Source organism: Engystomops pustulosus, chromosome 2 (genome assembly GCF_040894005.1).
Source record: "Engystomops pustulosus chromosome 2, aEngPut4.maternal, whole genome shotgun sequence".
Classification (NCBI taxonomy): Eukaryota; Metazoa; Chordata; class Amphibia; order Anura; family Leptodactylidae; genus Engystomops; species Engystomops pustulosus.
This window is the reverse complement of record NC_092412.1, coordinates 133,969,608-133,992,595: the sequence shown is the minus strand read 5'-3', so window position 1 is coordinate 133,992,595 and position 22,988 is coordinate 133,969,608. Positions and strand designations below refer to the sequence as shown.

Here is a 22,988-nt window from a genome sequence, read left to right as displayed (position 1 = left end):
AACCAAAGAATAAAGTAGGCATGTTATTTGGAGTGAAGAGTGAAAGTCGTAAAAACTGAGCCCACAAGAACGTGACGTGCTTTTTTCAATTTTTCCCCATTTGGAATTTTTTTCAGTTTCGCAGTACACGGCATGTTAAAATAAATAACATTACGGGAAAGTAAAATTTGTTACGCACAAAATAAGCCCTCACACAGGTCTGTACACGTAAAAATGAAAAAGTTTTTTGATTTTTGAAGTTGGAGAGCGAGAAATGAGCCGAAAAACCCTGCGTCCTTAAGGGGTTAAAGGGAATCTACCATAAACCTGGGACAATTACTCATAGATCCAGGCACTGTAACTCTGGTAATCAAATTATATTTGTATATATTTATCCACTGCCTCCTTCCTTCTAAAATCAACTTTAAATATTATGCTAATGAGCCAGAAAGGCTATGGGCAAGTTACCAGAACCCCTCCGTGCTGCAGATTCACAGGCTGTTACATTCTCCCTCTTCTCCCTCTTACTGTGTACTCACTGCTCCCTGCGGCCAAGATTACAGGAATAGCAAGGAGGAGAGCGAGACTGAGACATGCACAGAGCTTTTGAAGCCATAGTACAGAGGGTTTCTTTAGCACGCCCATAGTCCTTCAGGATCATTAGCATAATTCTAAAGATTGTTTTTAGAAGGAAGGAGGCCATGGATGAACTTATACACTTGGTACAATAACATATATTGTAAAGGCTAAGGATAACAAATATGAGAAGTGTATAAACTTATACACTTTGTACAATTGCACACCTCTGGTGTAGAGTTGTCGAGAAGTAGGATACTGCTGCTGAATAACTAGCATTTATAACCAATATAAGAAGAGTACTACAGTGCCCCTGGTTTTCCATGCTTGATTTTGATGTTAGATCTCCCCTAAAGTCAAGCAAATATGACACTTCTTTTTGACATGAGATGAGTCAAGTTTAGGGATTGCAAAGGAAGTCTCATTCAGAAGTCCTAGCTTCTTATATAGCGCACAGAGAAAACATTTACCCTCCAACTTGGGGACGCTTAAAACTAGATGCGTAATTATACATAGGGGTATCACTGTTGGAGCCGTGCATTTGGCCTTTACGTACATTTGGTGAAGACACTTGCTTCCCCAAATATAAACCCTCCACCTGTATCCAATTTTTTGTTCAAATTATATAGCGCACCTACAAAGATGCTTTTATTTAAGGTACTGATCTCATCAGTTTTATGTTTTTGTGAGCTATAGAACCAGAGCTACAGGCAGCTAAATATATAGTTAGAAATACAAGCTGCAGATAAAGATCCAGCTCCCGCTTATTTTTTTAACTGCCTGTATTTCTAGTTCTGTAGCTCATAAAACCATAATGTGATGTGAAAGATTTGTATCTTTAATATGACACATAGCACTTGTTTACAGGTGCTATAGAACAGAAGATAGATAGATTCTGAAGTGACACTACCCCTGCAACCACTAAACATGACTCATCTCATGTGAAAATGTGATAAGAAGTGTCATTTTTGAGATATTTAGCCTCACACACAGCCCCCGCCAAGTAATGTGCCGCACACAGCCCCCCACTAACTAATGTGCCTCACACAGCCCTCCACTAGTAATATATATATATGTTTTAAAGAACAAATCTCATATCAACTCCCCTGGAACTCCCTTGGAAGCTGGTCAGCACAAGTTTAGGGTACCTGCAGACAAGTCGGTTTGTTGTGAGGGCCATTCACATGATAATCTGAATCACAAGTTTGGTGTTTCATTTCCATGGGGTACTTTTGCTTTATTTTTATGAACTTAAGGTTACTGATGCAACTAGTTTGTGTTCCTATACTGAAGACACCAAGCTCCCTCAATCACAGTAGCTGCCAGATGCTGTAGGTGCATATAGAGATGCATATGTACTGTTTGCTAATGATACTCTTTGCTGTGACTGATGGGGCTGAATGCATCCAGTACAGCTGCATAAATCCAGCTCCCCAGTCACCATCAATTCTCAGGAGGGGGCATATTATGTCGCCTGGAGCATCACTGTAAGGCAAGAACCCCTTAAGAAGAGAAGCAGGACACATGTTGGGGATTCACTGCTGTACTGCTCTGAAGGCTGCCTCCTTACTGCTCATGTGCTGTATCAATGTCATCGGGTGACCTATTTGTGCCATAAATGTTTCCTTGGAATGATGTTAATAAATCTATTATCTATCTTTACTATGTTTAGTTCATGCAAATATGGTCAATTGTGAGTCATGTATCATTGTGTGTACAGTTTTAGATTTTATCTGATTTTTAAACTATAAAGTATAGTACTAGGTTTTTATCTTTTTTTGGTCTTTTGTCACCTTTATGTCAGGGACACATGACTGTGCCTTGGCTAGATTTCACGGACTGAACACAGTACCGAGGATGGGCATTATAGTGATATGAGATGCAAGCAGTCCATTCTTGTCTGCTGTAATCATGACAACAGTTTGGAGCTTCTTTTCCTCAGGGACTCCTTGCATATATTACTATGATGCTCTGAGTCGCTTCCTTTGCACTGTGGTTTGTCCATGAATTCTGGCCATGGTTGTTTGTTTGTAGCTTAAAGGAAACCTACCTTCAGGAGTGTACCTATTAAGTTAGATCCTACTGGGGAGTGGAGTATATTTTCCAAGCTGTGGGAGCAAAGGCTACTCCACGCCCCAGTAGCCTCTGGTGAAAATTTGCATATTAGATATTGGATAAAGTTTAGATCAGATTAGGCTATATAACAGGATAAGAGATAGTTTAGGGTTAAGGACCAGTGGCGGATTAAGTGTCCCATGGACCCCGGGCTCTTCACACAACTAGGGCCCAAACCAACATGTGCCCGGTTGTACAATATATATCCTCTCTTTACTCTATATACTGCATATCCTCTATATACTTTATACCCTCTATATACTCCAGGGGCGTTGCTAGGGTTGTAAAAGATCCGGGGCACGGGCCCCAATACATATGTAGCACTCTTTTAGTAATGCCCCCTCCTGTACATAACCCCTCACATAACTTTATTGACAGGGTATACAGCTACAGAAACACCAGAGAAATCCCTACTTTTTTCCTCCAGTGACTGCAGGTGACGTCTCCTCCATCTTCTCCATTAGGCATCACCACATCTTATGTTCCTCATTGTCCCTACATCTTGGTTCCCTGGCAGTGTTATCCTGCTGCCGCCCCTAACAATCTCCCCCAAATACTGTAAGGCAGCGCTCACACTTTGTCTTGCATTTAAACAAAACCAGGTGCGTGTTACCCATCACGGCCCAACAGTAAGTAATGTGCCCCACACAGCCCCCCAGTAAGAAAAGTGCCCCACACAGCCCCCCACTAACTAATGTGCTTCACACAGCCCTCCACTAAGCAATGTGCCTCACACAGCCCCCCACTAAGTAATGTGCCTCACACACAGCCCCCACCAGTAAGTAATGTGCCTCACACACAGCCCCCACCAGTAAGTAATGTGCCTCACACACAGCCCCCGCCAAGTAATGGCCTCACACACAGCCCCCGCCAAGTAATGTGCCGCACACAGCCCCCCACTAAGTAATGTGCCTCACACAGCCCCCCACTAACTAATGTGCCTCACACAGCCCTCCACTAAGTAATGTGCCTCACACAGCCCCCCACTAAGTAATGTGCCTCACACACAGCCCCCCAGTAAGTAATGTGCTCACACTAACCCCCCTTATTCTCCCCCTTCCCTGTCATGTCTCCCCCCTTACCTCACAGATGCAGCTCTCTCTCTCTCTGTGTGCACTGCTTTCCCCAGCAGGTCATGTGACCATGACATCATCACAGGTCCTTCAGCCTCTGTGACTATTATTCACCGGAGGCTGAGCTGCTGGGGAAAGCAGTGACAGCAAACGTTCTCATCACGATCCGTGCAGGACACGGATCGTGTTGAGAGAGGGTAGGATGCCCGGGGAGATCCGGGGCACAGGCCAAAAGATCCGGGGCACGAGCCCCGGATCTTTTGACCTAGCGACGTCCCTGATATACTCTATATTCTCTACAGTGCCTACAAGTAGTATTCAACCCCCTGCAGATTTAGCAGGTTTGATAAGAAGCAAATAAGTTAGAGCCTTCAAACTTCAAACAAGAGCAGGATTTATTAACAGATGCATAAATCTTACAAACCAAAAAGTTATGTTGTTCAGTTAAATTTTAATAAATTTTAAACATAAAAGTGTGGGTCAATTATTATTCAACCCCTCAAACCACCAGCGTTCAGTTTGGTTCCCCTAAAGTATTAAGAAGTAGTTCAGGCACAAAGAACAATGAGATTCACATGTTTGGATTAATTATCTGTTTTTCCAGCCTTTCCTGACTATTTAAGACCCTCCCTAAACTTGTGAACAGCACTCATACAGGGTCAACATGGGAAAGACAAAGGAACATTCCAAGGCCATTAGCGACAAGATCGTGGAGGGTCACAAGGCTGGCAAGGGGTACAAAACCCTTTCCAAGAAGTTGGGCCTACCTGTCTCCACTGTTGGGAGCATCATCCGGAAGTGGAAGGCTTATGGAACTACTGTTAGCCTTCCACGGCCTGGACAGCCTTTGAAAGTTTCCTCCTGTGCCGAGGCCAGGCTTGTCCGAAGAGTCAAGGCTAACCCAAGGACAACAAGGAAGGAGCTCCGGGAAGATCTCATGGCAGTGGGGACATTGATTTCAGTCAATACCATAAGTAACGTACTCCACCGCAATGGTCTCCGTTCCAGACGAGCAAGTAAGGTACCTTTACTTTCAAAGCGTCATGTCAAGGCTCGTTTACAGTTTGCTCATGATCACTTGGAGGACTCTGAGACAGACTGGTTCAAGGTTCTGATGAGACCAAGATCGAGATCTTTGGTGACAACCACACACGTGACGTTTGGAGACTGGATGGCACTGCATACGACCCCAAGAATACCATACCTACAGTCAAGAATGGTGGTGGCAGCATCATGCTGTGGGGCTGCTTCTCAGCCAAGGGGCCTGGCCATCTGGTCCGCATCCAGGGGAAGATGGATAGCACGGCCACTTGGAGAGTTTGGCCAAGAACCTCCGCTCCTCCATAAAGGATCTTCAGACGCGTCGTCATTTCATCTTCCAACAAGACAACGACCCAAAACACACAGCCAAGAAAACCAAGGTCTGGTTCAAGAGGGAAAAAATCAAGGTGTTGCAGTGGCCTAGTCAGTCTCCTGACCTTAAACCAATTGAAAACATGTGGAAGGAGCTCAAGATTAAAGTCCACATGAGACACCCAAAGAACCTAGATAACTTGGAAAAGATCTGCATGGAGGAGTGGGCCAAGATAACTCCAGAGACCTGTGCCGGCCTGATCAGGTCTTATAAAAGACGATTATTAGCTGTAATTGCAAACAAGGGTTATTCCACAAAATATTAAACCAAGGGGTTGAATAATAATTGGCCCACACTTTTATGTTTAAAATTTATTAAAATTTAACTGTTAAAACATAACTATTTGGTTTGTAAGATTTATGCATCTGTTAATAAATCCTGCTCTTGTTTGAAATTTGAAGGCTCTAACTTATTTGCTTCTTATCAGACCTGCTAAATCTGCAGGGGGTTGAATACTGCTTGTAGGCACTGTATATCCTTAAGCTTAGACTGTTCATAAAAGTAATTTAATGATAAACTTCAATCACGTTCTTATAACCCATTTATTTAGGAAAGCCAATTACATTCCCTAACTGCATGAAACCATCCATCCCGACTACTGTCCAGACAGTGGCGTAACTTGAAGCTAACGGGCCCCAGTGCAATGTCTGTGCCAGGCCCCCAACTATAATGTATGGTGTATAGCAGTGATTTTCAACCTTTTTTGAGCCGCGGCACACTTTTTATACTTAGAAAATCCTGGGGCACACCACCAACCAAAATAGCACAAAATGACACTAAAACAGTCATAAAAGGCCTCCCTTTACTAATAAAAAGGCCCTAGCTGCCTCCCTTTACTAATAAAAAGCCCCTGGCTGCCTCCCTTTACTAATAAAAAGCCCCTGGCGGCCTCCCTTTACTAATAAAAAGCCCCTGGCGGCCTCCCTTTACTAATAAAAAGCCCCTGGCGGCCTCCCTTTACTAATAAAAAGCCCCTGGCGGCCTCCCTTTACTAATAAAAAGCCCCTGGCGGCCTCCCTTTACTAATAAAAAGGCCCTAGCTGCCTCCCCTTACTAATAAAAAGCCCCTAGATGCCTCCCTTTACTAATAAAAAGCCCCCAGCTGCCTCCCTTTACTAATAAAAAGCCCATAGCTGCCTCCCTTTACTAATAAAAAGGCCCTAGCTGCCTCCCTTTACTAATAAAAAGGCCCTAGCTGCCTCCCTTTACTAATAAAAAGGCCCTAGCTGCCTCCCTTTACTAATAAAAAGGCCCTAGCTGCCTCCCTTTACTAATAAAAAGGCCCTAGCTGCCTCCCTTTACTAATAAAAAGCCCCTAGATGCCTCCCTTTACTAATAAAAAGGCCCTAGCTGCCTCCCTTTACTAATAAAAAGGCCCTAGCTGCCTCCCTTTACTAATAAAAAGCCCCTAGATGCCTCCCTTTACTAATAAAAAGGCCCTAGCTGCCTCCCTTTACTAATAAAAAGCCCCTAGATGCCTCCCTTTACTAATAAAAAGGCCCTAGCTGCCTCCCTTTACTAATAAAAAGGCCCTAGCTGCCTCCCTTTACTAATAAAAAGCCCCTGGCTGCCTCCCTTTACTAATAAAAAGCCCCTGGCTGCCTCCCTTTACTAATAAAAAGGCCCTAGCTGCCTCCCTTTACTAATACAAAGGCCCTAGCTGCCTCCCTTTACTAATAAAAAGCCCCTGGCGGCCTCCCTTTACTAATAAAAAGCCCCTGGCGGCCTCCCTTTACTAATAAAAAGCCCCTGGCGGCCTCCCTTTACTAATCAAGAGCCCCTAGCAGCCTCCCTTTACTAATAAAAAGGCCCTAGCGGTCTCCCATTACAAATTAATAGGCCCTAGAGGCCCCCCTTTACTATTTAAAAGGCCCTAGAGCCCCCCTTTACTAATTAAAAGGCCCTAGAGCCCCTCTTTACTAATTAAAAGGCCCTAGAGCCCCCCCTTTACTAATTAAAAGGCCCTAGAGGCCCCCCTTTACTAATTAAAAGGCCCTAGAGGCCCCCCTTTACTAATTAAAAGGCCCTAGAGGCCCCCCTTAACAAATAAAAAGCCCCAGCCTCCCTTTACTAATAAAAAAAAAACCCTAGCTACCTTCCTTATACAAATAATAACCCTATATACTTACCCTTGATGTCTTCTTGACGTCTCCTTCACTCCTAATGGCGATCCGCTCACCTTCTGTAGCTCCTGCACCGCGCGCCTCTGGTCACGTGACTTACGCGACCTGACGTCAGGTCGCGTCAGTCACGTGACATGGGCCGCGCGGTACAGGAGCTACAGAAGACGGGCGGATCGCCGACGTGGGACTTGGAGGTAAGTATGGGGCAGAAATACGGGGGCGCGGCGGCAGCTCGACACCGGGGCAGCCTAGTTTGGGCAACTTTCCCCCGCGGCACACTCAACCTTGTGTCGCGGCACACTAGTGTGCCGCGGCACACAGGTTGAAAATCACTGGTGTATAGTACTAGTCTTCTCATTTTAATGAAATGTCCACCCCAGAGGCCCCTTTACTGAAATATCCACCCCAGATGCCCCCTTTAATGAAATGTCCACCCAAGATGCCCCCTTTAATGAAATGTCCACCCCAGATGCCCCCTTTAATGAAATGTCCACCCCAGATGCGCCCTTTAATTAAATGTCCACCCCAGATGCGCCCTTTAATTAAATGTCCACCCCAGATGCCTCCTTTTAATGAAATGTCCACAGCAAATGCCCCAATTTAATGATATGTCCACAGCAGATGCCACCTTTTAATCAAATGTCCACCCAAGATGCCCCCATTTAATGAAATGTCTACCCGAGATGGCCCCCTTTAATGAAATGTCCATATGCCCTGTTTTAATGTGATGTCCACAGCAGGGCCCACTTGAAAGAAAAAAAAATCAAAAAATCATAGTGATGCTGGTAGAGCAGAATATGGGAAGAAGAAGCCGGAAGGTGATAATAGGTTTTTTTAAGACTTATGGCGGTTCTTCATATAGGGCCCGGGTATATATATGACCCTACCATCGGATCTACCTTATTAGTTAGATTCCAGATTGTAGGTTTCCTTTACGGCAGTGTAAAAGCACTGCTTGCTGGTCCCTTGGACTCGATAAATTATTTTAAAAGAGCAACAACCAGGAAAGAGGACGTAAATAAAATCACTTAGCAACAAATATAGAAAAACTAGGCAAGAATAAAACTGCACCACATGTGCGGAAACAAAATTTTATTACATCTAGTTCAATAAAATACTTTGGCATTAGGCTACCTGCACACATTTTTTTATACAGGGCGTACAGTGTCAGTATCTGCGTTCAGTACGTGTTTAGTATGCAATCAATATCTTATCCGTATGGCATCCATAGGTCAACTGCAAAAATGAAAGAAAACTGGTCAATGATGTAACTGGCAAAAATGTTGGCCTGAGTGCAGTTACATTATGAGGGCCTTTTACGCAGTCTGATGAAACCCCAAATGGCATAGCACATGTGTTAATATAATTGTTGGTTCCTATACAGTTTAGATTTCCTGCATCAGCAGCGTATCCTCAGGTAATGATGATCCTATGACTGGTGTTAAAAGATTGCAAATTCAAAGATCAGATGGCTAATGTGTTGGCTGATCGTAGGGCTTTTTCATGGGCGCCCCTGCCACTGGACCAAGTGCACAGCTTGTGTAGAATGACACATGCAGATTTTGCAATAGACCTGCTGCAGGATTTGCTATATTTTCCTAGCTGCAGTCTGCACATGTGGCAGCTTTGTGGCACTAATTTCGAGGACAATCCCATGCATGTGGTATTGTTCTTTAGCTTACTACATATGAATGGAAGTATAGTAGGATAATAAGGAGACCCTTTAAGAGCCGCAGGTCTGCCGCCACCTATACAACGTGTGAGGAACTTGGCGACTACTACATTGCCAGAACGTTATATGCGCATCATTGTCTGATCTTTCTGAAGCCTCATTCAGTTTGTGCTGAGAACTGGACTAAACCATTACCCGCAGAGGGGGGCGCACTTTCTTTAGGAATTAAATTGACCTGAAGTATGGTTCCGATGGTTTAACTGTTGAATCACTGTACATAAAGGAACTCTCCAGGCTCTGTCACGTGTACTACATTCATAGAGCCAGTGTCTATGACATTACTATTATAACCTGAATGAGAATCCTCCCTTCTCCTCTGCTGTGGGCGCGGCCGGCTCCCGGCTGGTCTGTAAGCTGTACAATCCGCTCAGCTGCTCCAGGGAGAAACACACAGTCACATCTACCGGGGCCGCTGTACCGGACGCACCCTCATCTGGGAGCCACGACCACCGACGCGAAGCAGGCGGGCACAGCTGGGGCACAGCACGGCGGTACACCCTAAGGCGCTGGAAGATTACGTCTTGTTACGAGGACAGGACACGGTGATAAGGTAATATATACATAGGTGCCGTCTGTGAATGATAACGTTGTAGTTTAACCCTGTCAGTGACGGAAGCCTGACCCATCCGTTATAGCACAAGCTATTTGCATATTAAAACTTGAATATATCCTTGTGGTCATTGAGAACTAAGCACCTGAGGCTTGTAAGCCTATCCCCAGTGTCTACATAGTATACAGAGCAATGAGCCCTGCATTGTAGGGATGATTTGGGATGTGTAACACCTATGGTTAGTGCATTATATTATATAACATGAATTATGTAATCCAGCTTCATTAGACATGGCTATAGCGTGCAGGAGGGCTCTGCCAGCATTATGCCATGGCTCTGATGGATATGCATCCTGCTAAAAGTATGGATTATGCTGCCTGCAGGATGTCTGTCACTTCATGTGTAGCAGCACCGCCAATGGTCTTCTTCATCACTGCCACACAGTACACACTTCTAAATCTGCAGATAATTTAAGGGTTAACTGGGCAATTTTGATGCCTAGTCTTTAGTGAAACCCCTGCCTAATGGGAGAGATGGCTCTTTGGGGTCCCAAAGGAACCCCCTCTCCCCAAAGGGTCACATCTGCTGAGTTTGGTGTCCAGAGATACTCCGCACATGCCAGCTGTGCAGAACAGCTGTACCAGACCCTGGGATAATCCGAGATCAGCCAGCCGGTAATGAATTCCCATCACACACAGGGAGGAGGTGACATGCCTGTCTTCAGCACAAACATACACCAGTGTATCAGGATCGGGCACTGACCAAAAGAAAAATATATACATTATACATACATGTCATGTAATATTAATTTGGCATATAACATCCATGCTATCATTCCCCTACTTGTTATAATATACAATCAGAATTGGCAGAGTGCTCCAGTACACTATTATTCACAATTGGGAGTAAATTGGTTAAACCATCCAAATGTAGATATACCCCCTTCTCAGATCCTCTGTGGGCCTCCAGAATGGCAGTGGTCTGTTTTATTTGTAAAAAGGGAGGGTAGATAAGTGAAACAAATTTTGTTTATTTTTATCATATCAGCACATTGGAACATTGGCAGTAGGTGTCTGATAATCCAGTTGTTATATCTGCCTTTGGTATTGGATTATGGCTGGTCACCAAAAATTATTTTTTATAAATATATTATATTTACACACTGGTATATTGCTCTGCTACTTTCAGAAACTAGATATATATCTCTATGTGCCGATGGGATAAAAACAAGGGCAGAGGCAAAAGAGAGTCTGTGTGCCGTCTGTTTTTAGAAAAGACAGCACACGGCTACACTAAATACAATACTTTTCAATGGATCGGTACCCATGGCCATTTCTTAACAGACTGTGAGACCATATCACTCACTTTTAACTCATCTGTTAAAAAAAAAAACGAATGACAGACTGACACGAAGTGTCTGTTAAAAAGCTTATGTGAACATCCATTCTTGCAACGTTCATGCGCAGGTGGCCTAAGTCCACATATAATATTGAAACTGAATGCTGAAAATAACCAGAAATTGGATGCCTGGAGAATTTTGCACTGCCTCCATAAATGTAAAGGGAGTACAGGCGGTCCCCTACTTAAGAACACTCGACTTACATACGACCCCTAGTTACAAACAGACCTCTGGATATTGGTAATTTATTCTACTTTAGTCCTAGGCTACCATCATCAGCTGTAACAGTTATCAAATGTGTCTATAATGAAGCTTTAGTGTTAATATTGGTTCTAATGACAACCCAACATTTTTAAAATCCAATTGTCACAGAGACCAAAAAACTTCTGGCTGGGATTACAATGATAAAATATACAGTTCCAACTTACATACAAACTCAACTTAAGAACAAACCTACAGACCCTATCTTGTATGTAACCCGGAGACTGCCTGTACTTCTTTATTGTATTTATTTAACATTTACTGCAATTCTATAATATCCATGAACATACTCTTGTACGAACAGTCAGAAGAACACTTGGAAAAATAAATTCCTGTATCCTTTATGGATAAATTCCATTCTGACTTGAAAGGAAACACAAAATAAGCTTGTTTATTGAAGTTGTATTTTTTACTTTGTCTTTTAAAAATGGACATGGCGCCTGGCTTTTAAAGACAAGTCCAATGAAACCTTGTTGGTGCAAGCACCCTAAGACATGCATGTGTTCTAATGCAATCAGAACATCCTCTTTTACAGAATATGCCCATAACAATGAAAATGGGCCATACGCTGTCTGTTCCATTGGATCAATGCCTTCACACATTATTTTAAAGGGCAGTGTACCCAATCCATTAAAAAGTAGAGCATGTCCTAATCCAAACCCTCTGTCACAGATCACTTATAGTCTACTGTTTAATTTGTGAAAAACGGATTCCAGACTGAAGGAAATCATCTGTGAAAAATTGAAGAAATGGTCAGTTTTTAAAGACTGTTTAATGTGCAGGTAGCCATAGGATTTAGATACTTCTCCTAATGGGAATCCACTGCACAGTACTATCAAAAAGGAGTTTACAAAAACAATGGCCACTGCAATTTTAAGTTGCTACCTCTGCTGACTCAGATCTCTACTACTAAACCTTTAGGCATGTCTGTTATAGTAGTGAGGGGGTAAATGTGAACAGATGTAGCCATTATCTGGCAGACTTTTATTACCTGGAGAACTGAATATTATAACATGCTTGTTGTAGTGAATCCCTCTGATATTGGTGGGATTCAACAACGTGTCCCTATTACATGGCACTAGGTACCAAACCTTCAAGTGTTTGTCCTGATATAACCGAATCCCTGTAAAAGAGACTGCCTTATCAACTATTACATAGAGAAAACCCCCATTAATGCAACGGGTTAAGTACTTCCACAAAAATGAACATAATTACCCTTTTAGGGACACCAATATCCACTTGAATAATGACCATGAAGGCCCTTACGCACAATGAGGGCTAATTCAAATGGCCATTAGGGGGTTCGTGATGTGTTTGCATGATTTGCGACCAGATCACAGCCCACATAGACTATGTTCTACAGTCACATTGAGGTGAGAACATGGTGTGTCGCGGCACGGTCTCCAAGTCAGGCGGCCGCTATGCAAAATATAGGAAATGTACTATAACCTGGCTTATTTGCGGCGCAGCCGCTTGTCTGCCTGTAAAGGGAGAAGCGGTGAAAAGCACTCACCCCTCCTTCCGGCCCTGTGCTTGTCCGGGATTCGGTACAGGCGAGCACCTGGCCATCTGAATGTGCCCAAACAGTGACTGTCTTACATGAGAGTGATTGGTACAACCCCCCCTGGTGCACAAGTTTCCTTCTTTCTTTACCTTCTGCTTTTGGTTGATTTTTATGCAGCATAGAAAGAGGGAAGACAGGTGTACCAGCAGGTATGATGCTTAACAATACTGTGAGTTGGGAAGGGGTAGGCTCCCCACCACTGTCAATTGCTTTGGTTGCTTTATAGTTAAATCCACTCTTGGCTATCGTTAATGATGTTTCTTTGGGGCAGTTATTCTGTAGGGGCTTACTGTAAAATGTGCATGCCCTACACACAATGAAAAGAGCCACAACTTTCAATACAAGTGATATCACGGGGAGATGTCTGATACCTCTTATATGTATATCTTAACCCATTGACCAGAACTTCTCAGTTCTCTGTGTAGTGGTAGAGCATTCTCTTGTATGTGATGCAGATTAATCCTGCAATGGACCTTTATTCATCAAGAGCCTTTGCAGACAGTTCAGTCACTGACCATACTAGTCTCTTGTTATATGTCCACGGCTGCCCCATATGATGTGATGACATACGTTTGCCCACAGGGTCTGTTGTAATTGCTGGACGCATCCTGTCACCATTCAGCATCTTCTATTTCTTTAATAGACTGTGCAGAGACTTCCTTTGGAAACCGGCTTCCCCTGTAATCTGTTTGCCTTGATTAGATAGGATTCACTATGCTGTCTCAGAGCTGTCATGCGGTGAACATAGAAAATGTCTGGAGCAGAATATTATTTCTCTTGTCATGGACAGATGGGAAAGAACCTAATTTCATGCTAAATACATTGGGTTTAAAGTGTGAAGACATTGTGCGTTGCAACCAGATTCTAGCAGGGGAAAACATCATCTTGTAATAGGAGGACAGCTCAGAAATTATTCCAATAGTTTACCATGTAAAAAGGCTATTGAGTTTATAATATAGTAATGTCTGCAGAGCTACCAGAATTTTATCTCATATTGGTTGCTCAGGATTTTGTAAAAAAATGGCTGTTTTCTTCCAGAAACTGTGACATACCTCTCAATGTATTGTATGTACTATATCAGCTTTGCACCGTTTTGTATCCATAGAGCTGAGCTACTATACCACACACAACCCATTTACTGATGGGGTGATTTCAATGAAAGAAAGCAGCAATATTTTTACAATGCTATATAAAGTTCCATAAAACACTGCCTATAAAAAAGACTATAGTACAGGGGTGGGGAAGCTATAGCACGGGTGCCAGAGACGGCACTCAGAGCCCTTTTTGTGGGCACCCGGGCCATCACCCCAGCACACCTGACAGATCTCAAAGAATCTTCCTGCAGTTCCAAGCTACTTAAAAGTTGCTGCTTTCAGTCATATTAAAGTGATACTTACTTCGCTGCTTGGGAATGTAGGAAGAGGGAGAATGTGTAGACACGGCAGAATTATCTTTGGAGGACCTTCTGATCGCCCCACGATTCTCTGAGCACTGAGGGACACTGGAAAGAAGCTAAAATGATGCAAATTTCCCAACTTGTCCTCAGGAGGCCAATATGATCTAACATTGTTGAGGAACAGTGAGCAATAAGTTACTGCTTTAATTTTTGGTTGGCACCTCGCAATAAATGAGGGGGGTTTTGGGTTGCAGTTTAGGCACTCGGCCGCTAAAAGGTTCGCCATCACTGCTATAGTAGAAACATGCATACACAAAGCATCTACGAATCCAAATTCTATTACAGATATTCCCATTATGCATGAGCAAGATAGAAATGGTACATGTCCAAGTGAGTGCGGATTAATGAGAACCTCATCCTTCTGATACGAGGCAGTATGATGCTGACGATTGCAAACTGTATGGGGTTGAAAGATTTATTCATCCGTGTGCAGTAATGATTATTATTTATTCATAGAGCACCATAAATTCCATGGCGCAATGCATTCAAAAAGGAGTTTACATGTAGTGGATAAAAAAAGTATGGGAGCATAGCTGCTATTATCCTTGGGGAATCTCAGGTGAATGCTTCCCCTATCTTTGTGGCGCAGGACACTTCAAATCCTATTCATTAAAATGTCTTTATTTTTATTCCAACAAAAAGTTGTTCCAAAAAATAAAAATAAAAAGCAAAGCACCTTTCAAGTTCGGAACGGGCTCTTCCTCTGAGGAAAGGTCTACACACGAAGCGCCGTGGGTCTCTTCTCTCTTTTAATTGATTACTGGGAGTATAAATGGAAACAATAGGGGAAGGGGCCTAGCAGTTAGCATTTAAAACCTTGTTGATGGCTAGCCAGAAAGGCAGACTAGAAACAAGGGCACTGACCAGGTAGCAGAGTTGGGGTGTGCAGCCATGACTAGAAACAAGGGCACTGACCAGGTAGCAGAGTTGGGGTGTGCAGCCATGACGTGGCTGCGATGTAGCCAGCTGCATCAGTTAAGTAATTGTGCCGATAATTCATAACAAAATGATTATTTAGTGACCGTTTCATGTACTGTTAACATGACAATTAAAGGACAGTTACCACCAGGATCAAGGATTGTAAAACAAGCACACTGACATACTAGAGTCTGCCCCTTTGGGAGAATCTGCTCTTCTTGTAGCTTTTTATGACGTTGTTTTTTACAAAAAGGATTTTTTGAATTATGCAAATTAGCCTACAGTATTTCAGGCTCAATAAGTGTTATTGGAGCTGGAGCCCCACTAGTTCATTTGCATAATATTTAAAGCCTTTTTTCTTAAAGAAAAAGCACAAAGAAAAGGGGTCTCCAGCAGTATGTCAGTGTACTTGGTTTACAATCCTTTATCCTGGTGGTAGATGTCCTTTAATTTATGCTGCCAGACGCTTCATGACTGCACCGTATATTTGCACCCTTAAACTAGTATTCCCATCTTTGTTGTTCACAGCCAAGATGAGAACTCCTCATCTCTGCCACCCTAAGGTGGGTGGAGCTATGAACACAGCAAACTGCAGCTGTTGGCATCGGTTTCCGTAAATCCTATTGGGGTGAAACAAGCACAATGATATACACTCACCGGCCACTTTATTAGGTACACCATGCTTGTAATGGGTTGGACCCCCTTTTGCCTTCAGAACTGCCTCAATTCTTCATGGCATAGATTCAACAAGGTGCTGGAAGCATTCCTCAGAGATTTTGGTCCATATTGACATGATGGCATCACACAGTTGCCGCAGATTTGTCGGCTGCACATCCATGATGCGAATCTCCCGTTCCACCACATCCCAAAGATGCTCTATTGGATTGAGATCTGGTGACTGTGGAGGCCATTTGAGTACAGTGAACTCATTGTCATGTTCAAGAAACCAATCTGAGATGATTCCAGCTTTATGACATGGCGCATTATCCTGCTGAAAGTAGCCATCAGATGTTGGGTACATTGTAGTCATAAAGGGATGGACATGGTCATCAACAATACGCAGGTAGGCTGTGGCATTGCAACGATGCTCAATTGGTACCAATGGGCCCAAAGAGTGCCAAGAAAATATTCCCCACACCATGACACCACCACCACCAGCTTGAACCGTTGATACAAGGCAGGATGGATCCATGCTTTCATGTTGATGCCAAATTCTGACCCTACCATCCGAATGTCGCAGCAGAAATCGAGACTCGGACCAGGCAACGTTTTTCCAATCTTCTACTGTCCAATTTCGATGAGCTTGTGCAAATTGTAGCCTCAGTTTCCTGTTCTTAGCTGAAAGGAGTGGCACCCGGTGTGGTCTTCTGCTGCTGTAGCCCATCTGCCTCAAAGTTCGACGTGCTGTGCGTTCAGAGATGCTCTTCTGCCTACCTTGGTTGTAACGGGTGGCGATTTGAGTCACTGTTGCCTTTCTATCAGCTCGAACCAGTCTGCCCATTCTCCTCTAACCTCTGGCATCAACAAGGCATTTCCGCCCACAGAACTGCCGCTCACTGGATGTTTTTTCTTTTTTGGACCATTCTCTGTAAACCCTAGAGATGGTTGTGCATGAAAATCCCTGTAGATCAGCAGTTTCTGAAATACTCGGACCAGCCCTTCTGGCACCAACAACCATGCCACGTTCAAAGGCACTCAAATCACCTTTCTTCCCCATACTGATGCTCGGTTTGAACTGCAGGAGATTGTCTTGACCATGTCTACATGCCTAAATGCACTGAGTTGCCGCCATTGGCTAATTAGCCGTGATTGGCTAATTAGAAATTAAGTGTTAACGAGCAGTTGGACAGGTGTACCTAATAAAGTGGCCGGTGAGTGTATCCTGTTACCCTAACTTAGTTGTTCAGAACAGTCACTTTCTGCTGTTTCTGTAAATATGTGCATTAAAATGGATGCAACACAGGGATTTTCAACAGCTGAGAACGGCTTGGATGGGAATGGACTAAGGGAGTTAGCAATGCACACAAAACTATGGTACTGTAATCCAGACAGGAGATGAAGAGGACATAGAGTAGAAGTTATGTGGACTCGGAGTTGAGGAGGAGGCAAATGTAAAATGTTTTTGAGGTGGTGGCAGTGGTATGTATTGAGGACTTGGATGTAGGGCTTAAAGGATAGGGCAGAATCAAAGATTATTCCAAGGCATCTGACTTTTTGTCTGTGACGGTGGGGGATGTGAACCCATTCAATGTGATTGCTGTCTGGCGTGGGGGAATGTTGTAGATGGAGGAAAGATTCTAGTTCTATTTTGTCCATGTCAAGAATGCTGTGTAGAGATAAAAATTCTTAACTGCAGACACACCGGATATTAGCAGGCTCTTTCAAATAATAACTTATGATTTTTGTGTAAATTTGGCTGAAGCACTCTGGGAGGCATCACCAGAGCACCTCCGGTATTATGCAGCCTTTTGCATGCATGCTATCCTCTCATATGCATTGCCAATGCTACCAATGTGCATACCCATAGTGAGTAGCTTTGTTCTATCACATCTTATCAGCAAGTTCCTATGGTTAAAGGGAACCTGTCATTAGAAATTGGAATAATAATACAATCCCAGTATGTTGTCAAGCAGTTCAACGGCTTCTAGATATTGTGTCTTTCTTGGCCCAGCTGGGGGTGATCACCCTAAAAATCTGAAGTTAGGTGACAGCATGTGCTGGACTTCAGGAGATCTGATTAATAATGTCCCTGGCCGCAGGACCATCAATTACAGTGAAGGGGGCATTTCAAGGCAGGGAAAGCTTGACTTGAGTGTTAAACTCTCCGCCTCCTTGACTTCATAAAACAAATTTACATCTGGCTTCAAAGTTGATTTCCTGTATGATGATACCACACTGGGTCATGATGGAAATATGATCTAAAAGCTGCTCTGCTGCTTTACAAGAAACTCCTAGTGTTTTATTAGGCCAATTTCTGATAACAGATTCCCTTTAAGTTAGTGAGTACTTTTTTTCCCATGAAAATTAATCATATCATAATCATATGTTAGGCTGTGAGTCTCTAACTACTAAAACCATGGTACTATACAAAAAGAAGTCCAGCATGACAGAAAGGTCTCCGAGCATCATGGATGATTATGATGCTGGAAGTCCTTATTTTTGCATAATGTTTGGTTTGGGAAACATGAACGACTTAATGGTAAGCATTTAATGGACCAGTGTCATCTGAATGAGCCTGTACACACTACATTTGTGAATGAGCAATATCATAACCTAGGGTTCGGTGTTCTGTATCGTAGCATCAGACAGAAAAAGACCCTGTCAGACATAAGTCTTTAATTTCAATTTTGGTGAATATTTCATATTTTGGAGTCTTGATGCCATTTTTAAAATCCACAACATGCCTGTAACAGAGTTCACTTTTGCAGTGGTTACATTTGCTTGTAACAGATAAAGATTTTCAACATGTCTGAACTGAAGGATGCAGTTAATTTACAATAGAGGAACATGCCTTACAGGTAGGGTTACAAAATGAATCTTCTTTAAATATACTTCTCAGTGGTGCCCCATGTTCTGCTTTACTTCAACTCAGACTTAAAATTAAAAGAAGTACATATGGAACAGAATGCTGCCACAGTGTATTTCACAGCAGAAAGGTATGTAACTGGCACAAGTTTTAGCACTGAAATGGGTACAATGGCTTTCAGACATTTTTTATCAGCTTTTACTTATAAGATAACGATCTGATCACTATGGACTAAACCCAAGATTTACAGTAAGATAGTTGTTATAAGTCTCCTTACTTAATTATGGCCTTGAGTCTTTTATTTGTCTCAGTGGAGTGAGTTACAGATGTTCTTCCTTACAGAGGAGTAATGAGTCGTTCTTTTCCCTTCCGTGGGTTAATGATGATGGTTAAAAATGGAACTAACACATCTGCCAGGCTTTAGAGGCGAGTCCCTAAGGAAGTCAGGTAACCTTCCTGATCCATGGTTAAGAAACCGCAGGATGATGGTGATTTAGAAGTTTGGACTAAGGTCCTCTGACCTCTATGCAGAATAGATACTTACCTTGAGGCCATTCTATTTGTGCTGCATACCTTTGTATTACTTCATTGATCATACTTCTACAGACCCTCAAACATTAACAGAGCCATAGCAACTGATATTGAATGCAAAGGGAAGCATGTATATAAAATGCATTGTAGCAACAAAATTTACTATGTTTTATTAATGTCCCCATGCATTTTTGCTTGTGCAGGCGATGGGGAAGCAGAACAGCAAACTCCGTCCAGAGATGTTGCAAGACCTGCGGGAAAATACAGAATTCTCAGATCATGAGCTGCAGGAGTGGTATAAAGGCTTCTTGAAGGACTGTCCATCTGGCATACTCAACGTTGAAGAATTCAAGAAGATCTATGCTAATTTCTTCCCGTATGGTGATGCGTCCAAGTTTGCTGAGCATGTTTTCCGCACTTTTGACACAAATGGTGATGGAACTATAGATTTCAGGGAGTTTATCATTGCACTGAGCGTCACCTCAAGGGGAAAACTGGAGCAGAAACTCAAGTGGGCATTCAGTATGTACGACCTTGATGGCAATGGCTACATCAGCCGGGAGGAGATGTTGGAGATTGTACAGGTATATGTGGAGTGAATATGCAGTTTGTACATGAATCATTTTCTAAATGAATGTGTGAAATGTCAATGGGGCAGATTTACTTACCCGGTCCATTCACGATCCAGCGGCGTGTTCTCTGCGGTGGATTTGGGTCCGGCCGGGATTCACTAAGGTAGTTCCTCCGACATCCACCAGGTGACGCTGCTGCGCTGAAGTCTACCGAGGCCCGCCGGAATGCACTGAAGTTTACCGGCCTATTCCTGGTCAAGGTAGGCACGAGTCCCGCAACACTTTTTTTTTTTAAATGCACCGGTTTTTCCGAATCCATTGGGTTTTCGTTCGGCCACGCCCCCCGATTTCAGTCGCGTGCATGCCAGCGCCGATGTGCCAAAATCCCGGGGCAATTCAGGGAAAATCGGCGCAAATCGGAAATATTCGGGTAACACTTCGGGAAACCGCAAATCGGGCCCTTAGTAAATGACCCCCAATGTGTTCAGTGTATAATGAGAATACCCACAGTGTTTTTACCCTTATCCTCCCGCCCTTACAAATTTGATGGGGGAACAAAAACTATGAAAAATGTTAAACTTCTTACAGAAATGGCTTTTTTCAGCATCTGCTCTGTTCCTGTATGGCAGGCATTGTTTTGTATCTCTACCCTACTAAACACTTCTGTAAGCAAACTGTGCATGCCCACACTTACTAAGCTTGGGGGAGACAGATGACACGGTGATGTCAGATCATAGTCCACCAGATTTTAAGCCTCCAGGTATTTTGGCCAGAAATTTTTGTGAGGAAGCTGAGATTTATCATTTTATAAGGTTCTTATATGATATAGCTATTTATTGTGGATATAAAGGCAGATGTGCACAGACTATGTACTTGATTTGGTTCTTTACAAGGTTGCTGTTTATTGTTTGAAATGTAACATTTCTGTTGCAAAACTAAAGCAGGTTGTGGTGTACTACCTGTTATTGAGGTAAACTCCTGCATGTAAAAGAGCTTGCAAATTACTTTGACAAGCCAGAATGACCCAATTTACAGTCCTCATTCACCTAACCTATAGAGATGCTTTCCAACTATTGTAGTTTCCTTTCTGTCATCTACCATGTAATGCTGATTAGAAAAGCCTGAAATATGGATCCAGTGTACAGTGACGTTGGGGAATAACCCTGCAGGGAAAGGGCCAGGCTGCTGATCAGTCAATCGATCTAACGTGATGATAACATACTGTTATAGAGCAAGTTTATAAACCAGATTATTGCTGGGATTCTTACAAGGATAGTGTGTGATGCACTGTATACAAAATTACAATCTCTTCTATGCAAGTATGAGTACTCCTGCACACAATGGATTATAACTCCATATCAGGTGCACATTGTGCGCAGATTTCAGTAGGCCTCCTATGGATTGCCCTAGAGGCTGCTTTGAACTTTTTCTAACCTCCCCCTTCACCAATTGTAATTGGCAGGTAAGGAACAGGGAAACTTTCTGCGAGCTATGTTCTATTACTATGGAAGGGCCATGAATGTATTGTATAACCTTGATCTGCTTATAATACTATGGCTGATTCCTGTATGACTTCTCTAGGCAATCTACAAGATGGTTTCCTCTGTAATGAAAATGCCAGAGGATGAGTCCACACCAGAGAAACGCACAGAGAAAATATTCAGACAGATGGACACAAATAATGATGGTGAGTTGGAAGCAGGGAGCAGTCCTTTTTCCTTCTCAGCTACACTTGCAGTGACCTGTCATGTCTGTAACAGTGTGTTTTACATATTGCCTGGTGCACTGTGCATGTGTTCAGAAGCAAATGAGCAATGTTTTCCTAAGAGCACACCGTATTGATCTGTACAACACATATATGCTGCCTTCAGTGTCACGTTCACACTTAGAACTATAAGACAAGCAAAGTAAGGTGAAATCTGGCCAGTGGTCACTGTATCCAGATACATGCTGCACTCGATCTGTTAAGTGAACCAATCATGTTACTTTTTCATTTTGACTAGCGGTATCTTTCATAAGGCATGTGACAATCATTCTCTCTGCATGCACAATGGACAGTGCTGTGGAGTTAACATAAAAGGGGTACAGGATTTTTTTTAAGGCATTAGAAACTGCCATGACCTCCAAAAGCATGGTTAGGCTGTTAGGTTTGTTGTATATAGGCTTAATAACAGAAAACAATTTTTTGTCTACTGTTACCTCTTCATTTTCATCACAAATATTTCTTTGTATGTTCTTTGTTCCAGGTAAACTATCCTTGGAAGAGTTTATTAAAGGTGCCAAGAGTGACCCATCTATTGTACGGTTACTGCAGTGTGATCCCAGCACAGCCTCACAGTTCTGAGCCTTGTTGCAGCCTGGGTAACCTCCATTTCTTCCAGTGGCCGTGCCTCGCCTCTGTATAGCGGCATGTCCCAGAATCCTTTTGGGCATTAGATGGACATGAATGCACTGCCAACCAATCAGCTCACTTCCTACCCCTTTATTTATTACTCTAACTCTTGTATTATGTTTATTATATGGAATAACCACAGGATGCATGGAGAATTTGGGCACAAGGAAAGGGTGGGGTGGGCATTTTTAGATGGGAAAATGCGCCAAGGGACACCTTGCACGTTTGGATGAGCACAAAATAGGGTACCTGGTTGGCGCTTTTCTGCTTTGATGGAAACAAGGTGGGTTATGTGAAATGAGCAGCAGTGGTAAATGGATGCACTAAAGCAGGGAGTTACTATGCACGCTATATTTAATATATTTATTAGGGGAAGGGGGTAGATTAATAGTTTCCTATCTTGTCTAGATTTGCACTTTGCTATGTCTCCTTCCTCTCATTAGAGGGAGAGTATTTTATTTAGTGTCCCTTTGTCCTGGGTAGATGATATGTGAATACCAGTAATAATTTATTCCCACTTAATTTTTCTACTTACAGTATCAATTCTATTAAAGTTTACCAGTGTTCACTGTAAACCTATTTGAAAGCATCAATAAAAACACAATATGCATTTTTGTTCTGTATATAGCAAAATTGCAGAGACTTGCAATAGTCCACAATAAAAGGACATTGCATATAGGAGACTGAATAATATAAAGCTATATATTGTATTTATTTTTTTTCCATTGTTTATTTATTTATGTTTTGATTGTTGGTGCAAAACACTGAAAAAAATATTGTTTAATGACTGACCAGTAAAAGTGAAGC

General features: G+C 42.7%; 1 protein-coding gene across 1 annotated transcript; it reads left to right on the top strand.

Moving 5' to 3' along the window:
* Positions 1-9,298: 9,298 nt before the first annotated feature.
* Positions 9,299-22,756, top strand: HPCA (hippocalcin). The gene is made up of 4 exons (XM_072136555.1): positions 9,299-9,562; positions 19,421-19,801; positions 21,371-21,476; positions 22,036-22,756. The coding sequence occupies exons 2-4, from the start codon at positions 19,424-19,426 to the stop codon at positions 22,131-22,133; spliced, it is 582 nt and encodes a 193-aa protein (XP_071992656.1). The 5' UTR covers positions 9,299-9,562; positions 19,421-19,423; the 3' UTR covers positions 22,134-22,756.
* The last annotated feature ends 232 nt before the right edge of the window (positions 22,757-22,988 follow it).

Excerpts from the sequence above, each read along its gene's own strand:
- HPCA (XM_072136555.1), top strand. The coding sequence starts at position 19,424 with ATGGGGAAGCAGAACAGCAAACTCCGTCCAGAGATGTTGCAAGACCTG. Across the intron at positions 19,802-21,370 it reads AGATGTTGGAGATTGTACAG|GCAATCTACAAGATGGTTTC; the intron begins GTATATGTGGAG and ends TGACTTCTCTAG. Across the intron at positions 21,477-22,035 it reads GATGGACACAAATAATGATG|GTAAACTATCCTTGGAAGAG; the intron begins GTGAGTTGGAAG and ends TCTTTGTTCCAG.